Source organism: Panthera onca, chromosome B3, assembly GCF_046562875.1.
Source record: "Panthera onca isolate mPanOnc1 chromosome B3, mPanOnc1 haplotype 2, whole genome shotgun sequence".
Lineage (NCBI taxonomy): Eukaryota > Metazoa > Chordata > Mammalia > Carnivora > Felidae > Panthera > Panthera onca.
In genome coordinates, this window is record NC_138344.1 from 70,482,505 (window position 1) to 70,489,470 (window position 6,966).

Genomic DNA, 6,966 nt, shown 5'->3' on the forward strand with positions numbered 1-6,966 from the left:
GACTTGTCTAGATTCACTTGGCTTGTAATTCAAAGAAATTTAGTTGCACCCACACTATTAGACAATTGCTTTTTTTATGTTTATTTATTTTTGAAAGAAAGATTATGGTTAGGGGAAGGGCAGAGAGAGAGGGAGACAGAATCCAAAGCAGACTCCAGGCTCTGAACTGTCAGCACAGATCCTGACACAGGGCTTGAACTCAAGGACAATAAGATCATGACCTGAGCCTCAAGAACCTTGAGATCATGATCTGAGCTGAAGTTGGATGCTTAACTGACTGAGCCACCCAGGAGCCCCTAGGCGATTGCTTTCTTAATTGCACTATGAGGTGGTAGTTAGTGGTGTGGTAATGTGATGAAACCAACTGATATATCCCATTAGTGTATTGTTATACAGTCGTATAAATCAGATTTACTCTACTTCATCTAACTGATAACCATATAAATATTTTTTGAGAGTGAGAACCACGTATATATTCCTTATCCAGTTCAGACATCTGGCTAGAATGTGAAAATTGAGAAGAAAATCAAAGACAAGGTGAAGAAAGTGGTGAGAGTTTGGAAAGGGTAGTTTGTACCAGTGTGTGGCAGCAAACTAAACGGAAAGAATGAAAGGAATAAGGTTTGATCAGATGAATGGATAGAATAGAAGAACACAGTTGACAGAAAAACAGAAAATGGATGCTTCAGGGAAGAAAAAGGAAGCAGAAGACAGAACAATTCAACATGAAAGGAGTTTTTCTGAGTTTAATTATAGTGCCCTATCTAGTATTATGGCTTAATGGAAGAAAACCAAACAACTAGGCTACCTACTCTTAATTCCTTAGTGAAAAAGTATTTTAATTTCAGGTTTTTTGCTCTCAAAAACTCACTTTAACTGCTTATGTCTCCTACTTTTTCCAAGTAAGTCCACTCCTGTCCCACAGTTTCTGGATGGCTGACTTGACCTCTTTGTTCCGAAGTGTATAGATGAGGGGATTCATCATGGGGGTAATAACATTGTAGAGTACAGACACCATCTTGTCCACAGAAAAAGTGGAGAAGGGACGGGCATAGATGAAAATACAGGGTCCAAAGAAGAGTGTTACCACCATGAGGTGGGAGCCACAGGTGGAGAGTGCCTTTCGCCTTCCCTCCTTGGAGCGAATCTTGACCAAGATAGTGGAGTAGGAAGAAACCAGTACCACAAAGGAGCTGGTAGAGATCAACCCACTGTTAGATACCATTAGCAATTCAATGACAAAGGTGTCTGTACAGGCAAGTTTGATGACAGGGGGAACATCACAAAAGAAGTTGTCCACATGGTTTGGTCCACAAAAGGGCAGACGGATAGTGAGAATCGTCTGGACAGTAGAGTGCACAAATCCTCCCATCCAGGAGGCAGCTACCAACACACAGCATAATCCTCGACTCATGATAGTGGTATAATGCAGGGGGCGACAAATTGCAACATAGCGATCATAGGCCATCACTGTGAGCAGGAACATCTCAGCTGCCCCTACAAAATGCAGAAAGAAGAGCTGTGCAATGCATTGGTCATAGTGGATGAGCTTGTCATTATCAAGAAAGTCAGCCAGAAGCTTAGGAGTAGTTACTGTTGAATAACATAAGTCCAGGAAAGAGAGGTTGCCAAGAAGGAAATACATAGGTGATGAATTCAAATAGTTATCAGAGGCCACTGTGACCATGATGAGGACATTGCCTACCCAAGTGGACACATAGAAGAAAAGAAATAGTACAAATAGTCCTGCCTCAGTAGATGGTGTCTGCGAGAAGCCTGCCAGGACAAAGTCTGTCACCACCTCTGTTTGATTTTCATCCATTTGACCTGGCTCCCTGATCAAATAAATTAAACAAGAGCCATTAGTAACATTGAAAGTGGGTGAGATATTTCACACAAAATACAAGAATCTTCTCATTTCAAAGGAGATATTTTTCTCTAGGATATATCCTGGCTGATTAAAAGAAATTTGTTTCTCCTGAGCTGATATTGAATATATATTCTCGAATAGTTCCAACTTTAAGACAATGATGAAGTGTCCAAGATATCTTGGAGCATGAAGGTCTACAGGCTTTAACTTTAACTTGATGCATCTCTGTCTCCCATTAATCAGTATTTTCCTTCTCTTTTCATTTTTACATTCAGTCCCAAGATGTAAGTTAACATTTCCCTGAAATATTAATTTTTAATAAAAATCTTCAGGAAAAAACCTTGAAGGTAGAATTTAAGATTCTGGTGAACAGGCATTAGGATTTGTAGAGGTTTTAATTTAGGATGGGAAGTTGACTATGTAGATGGTTAGGCTACTGTAATAACCCTGTACCCTTTTCTGTCAGCATAACTCTTATGGGGCTCTACCCTGTGCAAACGAGTGTAGGAAGGATCAGGTTCCAGTTTGGACTTATTGCTAGTTCATTGACAGTTGTCTAAGTTTCCTGGATATCTGCCCGTATGTAATACATTTCTGTTCAGCTTATTATTGTGTATAATTCATTTCTCATATTAAGTCACAGCTGTGGGCACAAATTTTGCCCTTCATTATATAAATAGAATGATAAAAGGGTAATTTATACGTTCAGGTGACTCCCTCTTTTGTCCTATCAAATTGAGTACAAGGAAATTACTTCCCTGCAATAAAAGAATTAGCATTTCAGGGAGTATATATGTGTTTGTGTTTTTTATGCATTTATGTGAGCAATGGCTGTAAGGTGCTACCACATGAGATGAAATAGGTGATAGTCCTATGAGGAATGTGGGGGCTCATGATAGCTGCTGTTGACTCAAATTCTACAGTTCTACAACACAGAGAACTATTTTTATCAAATAAGGGACATAATAATTTAAACTTTGGATATTGGTGAATTTTCTTTATCTCATCATAGTTTATGTCTCCTCTATAAACTAAATATATATAGGCAATTCAATAAGAATAAAGTTTTGAAAAATTAATTTCAAACTATAAAAGTTTAGTTTAAACAAAATTTACATATGTCAGTAGAAATGTACTCTCTAACAATTATAAATATCAAAAAATAATATGAAGAAAAATCCAGAAATGTAAATATTATTTTGTTAAAATGATGTTTGCAAAAAGATACATTAAGCTGAGAAAATGATTACATTAAAAAGGGAAAAATACACCAAAGTACATTCAAAATATGACAAAATCTATATATACAGAAAAGTAAAGCTATAAGCAACTAGATTAAAGGTAAACGCAACAAAATCTTCATAAATGTTGACTTTTATAGCTGGGCTTTTCTTTTTACTTATTAATAGTTTCAAATTTGCTATAATATTTATGTATAAATACTAGTTTATTATGTATTATGATAAATACATAAACTTTCTGTGAATTTGTGTGGTTGTGCATATCCACAGGTCTTATGACTTACTATTTTATTTTTATATGAAAACTTTGATGTTTGGAGTTTGTTCTTTTTCTACAACTTAGTTATTATTAAATTATAATTACTAAATTTCAGATAAAAATTCCTCTTGATTATAATTCATGTAACTTTTTTTGAGAGTAATAGTTGTTGCTTACATATACAACCTCAGATTTATGAAAAACAGGTTTTCAATAATGGAGTTGGTTTGCAAGAAGTGTTTTACTATTTAATTTTTCATGTTTAAAAATTTTTTCTGATTACAAAAATAATGCTTATTGCTGAAATTTAGAAACATGAAAAACATGAAGAAAACAATCATTCAACACCAAAAGGGAAACACTATTAACTTTAACTAGTCATATATTCTTAAAACCTTTTTTAAACGCATTACTTAATTTATATAATTGATGTATTACTATATATTCAATGTGATGTGTTACTTTAAAATAACATAATTATTATTAAATACTGATTTTGCAAGTGCTACAGATAACAGGAGCATGAAAAAAGCTTTCAGTATAATGGACTTTAGTGTTACACACCTCTGTCTGTAACGTGTAGAATCTTATGTCCTGCAGTCACACACATCTGGGATGCTAACACTACAGAGCCATCCTAGACATGATAGAACCAAGATGATAAATAAATTAGGTGGAACTCCCTGGTTTCACGGACCATCATTAGGAAATTTTGATGTTTAGGGATTTAGGGATTCGGATACTTGCAGTCAAAGCACAAAGGGAATCATTAAAAAATTTGAATCACAACCTTCTGCCAGAAATTATGTAACTCAGAAATATGTTGTTGGGGGGTGATAATAGGGTGTGAAGGGAAAAGCCAATGGATAGGAAAGAGAATTTAAAACAAAGATATGATAGTTGGAATACTGTCAGCTGAGTTATGTTGGGAAGTAAGTGTTCCCAGCCCTGAATATTCCAGTTGATGGGAAGGATAATGGAACATTAAGCAAGTTCGGCTGCAGGTGCCTTGCCAAAAACTGTACACCTTTGCTTTCATGACTTCCTCCATATGGAGAAATTAGAGAAATTAGAGAATATTCTCTAATCAGAATTTTTGACTTTAGAGTTTATCTTATTTTTCTAAACTACAGAAATATGTCAAGTAATAAACATCCCCCTTTCTTTCACTTCCACTTCTCTACCACTGTGTGGGGGTGGGAAAGAGAGAGAGCAAGAGACAGAAGAGAGAAGAAATTCTTGGATATGCTTACGTGTAGTATATGTAGCTCTAACTCCTTTTTTAACTGATACATGATATTTTTTAAAAGTGTATGCAATGATAAAATACTCTTGATAGCATGTAGATCATTAATTATTACTATTACAAATAATGCTGCAATAAACAATGTTGATCCATAGACATTTATTTTTTGTAAGGGACAGAGGCCTGAAAGTGAAATTTCTGAGACAGTTATTGACAGAATTTTTTTTCTCCCCACATTTCTTTACTACTATATACTCCCCTGAAGAACATACATGGTGTTAATTTCACACTATTCAACCCTGGATAATATCAGCCATTACTGTTATTTAACTTTAATTTTGCAAATGTGATGGGTAAAAATGATACCTTGTTATCTTAATTTGTATTTGCCTTATTAGCAGTGTGAATGATCATTTTTTAAGGATTTTTTCAGTTACATATTTTTTCTTCTGAAGATTCCATGTTCGTGTTGTCACTTTGCTTACTGTTTATTATGTTTTCATTAATATACAGAGGTTCTCTAGATTTCAAAGATATTACATGATGCAAATGCTTGAAATATTTACTTTTTGTATAAATGTACAATTAATCAAATTTATACTTATGTAAACTTACAACCAAATGGAAAAATAGAATGTTAACAGTTCTTCAAATATACATCCTCATTCTACCTTCTCAGGCGGTAACCCCTGCAGTTAGCTTTTTTTTGTTTTAACTTCTATCACCTTAAATTTTGCACTTCACCTAAATGGGATTATATGATACATGATCTCTGTGTATTTGATTACTTATACTATGTGAAATTTACCAAACTATTACGTTTATCTATCAGTATTTGTACATTTTTGTTGTCAATGAGTTGCATTATTGCTTCCATTGCATGAACATACCCGGAACTTATTTACATATGACTCTGTTGTTGGACATTTGGGTGGTTTCTCATTTTTGTAAGATAAAAATACAATTGTTATGACCATTCCTGTACATGTTTTTTAAAAGACATAACACTCATTTCTGTTGGATGTTATATTAAGTAGAACTTTTTAATCTTAGAGTAGATACTGGTTTAATATAAGAAACTGTCAATAGGAGAGGGAAGATGGCGGCGTAGGAGGACGCTGGGCTCACCGCGCGTCCTGCTGATCACTTAGATTCCACCTACACCTGCCTAAATAACCCAGAAAACCGCCAGAGGATTAGCAGAACGGAGTCTCCGGAGCCAAGCGCAGAGGAGAGGCCCACGGAAGAGGGTAGGAAGGGCGGCAAGGCTGTGCGTGCTCCACGGACTGGCGGGAGGGAGCCGGGGCTGAGGGGCGGCTCGCCAGCCAAGCAGAGCCCCCCAGTCTGGCTGGCAAAAGCGGAGGGGCCTGACGGACTGTGTTCCAACAGCAAGCACGATTTAGAGTCTGGAAGGTTATAAGTTAAAAGCTCTGCTCAGAAAGCGGGAAGGCTGGAGGACAAAGGGAGGGAGAGCTGCTGAGCCCCCAGATGACAGAGCTCAGTTTGGTGGGGAACAAAGGCGCTCGCCAGCGCCATCTCCCCCGCCCATCCCCCAGCCAAAATCCCAAAGGAAACCAGTTCCTGCCGGGGAACTTTCTCCCTCCCCACAAACACCCAACTCTGTGCTCCTGTGGAGCCAAACCTCCGGCAGTGGATCTGACTCCCTCGCTGCCACAGGGCCCCTCCTGAAGTGGATCACCTAAGGAGAAGTGAGCTAAGCCTACCCCTCCTGCCCCCTGCACCTTGCCTACCCACCCCAGCTAATACGCCAGATCCCCAGCACCACAAGCCTGGCAGTGTGCAAGTAGCCCAGACGGGCCACGCCACCCCACAGTGAATCCCGCCCCTAGGAGAGGGGAAGAGAAGGCACATACCAGTCTGACTGTGGCCCCAGCAGTGGGCTGGGGGCAGACATCAGGTCTGACTGCGGCCCCCCCACCCCCACCAACTCCAGTTATACACCACAGCACAGGGGAAGTGCCCTGCAGGTCCTCACCAAATCAGGGACTATCCAAAATGACCAAACGGAAGAATTCCCCTCAGAAGAATCTCCAGAAAATAACAACAGCTAATGAACTGATCAAAAAGGATTTAAATAATATAACAGAAAGTGAATTTAGAATAATAGTCATAAAATTAATCGCTGGGCTTGAAAACAGTATAGAGGACAGCAGAGAATCTCTTGCTGAAGAGATCAAGGGACTAAGGAACAGTCACGAGGAGCTGAAAAGCGCTTTAAACAAAATGCAAAACAAAATGGAAACCACGACAGCTCGGATTGAAGAGGCAGAGGAGAGAATAGGTGAACTAGAAGATAAAGTTATGGAAAAAGAGGAAGCTGAGAGAGAGA

At 38.0% G+C, this 6,966-nt stretch overlaps 1 protein-coding gene across 1 annotated transcript; it reads right to left on the minus strand.

Annotated features, from left to right (window-relative positions):
* Positions 1–889: 889 nt before the first annotated feature.
* Positions 890–1,822, minus strand: LOC132676638 (olfactory receptor 4Q2). Its single transcript, XM_060628678.3, has one exon. The coding sequence runs from the start codon at positions 1,820–1,822 to the stop codon at positions 890–892; it is 933 nt and encodes a 310-aa protein (XP_060484661.1).
* Positions 1,823–6,966: the final 5,144 nt, after the last annotated feature.

What these genes read in the sequence shown, in the direction of transcription:
- LOC132676638 (XM_060628678.3), bottom strand. Translation starts at nt 1,822, where the DNA reads ATGGATGAAAATCAAACAGAGGTGGTGACAGACTTTGTCCTGGCAGGC.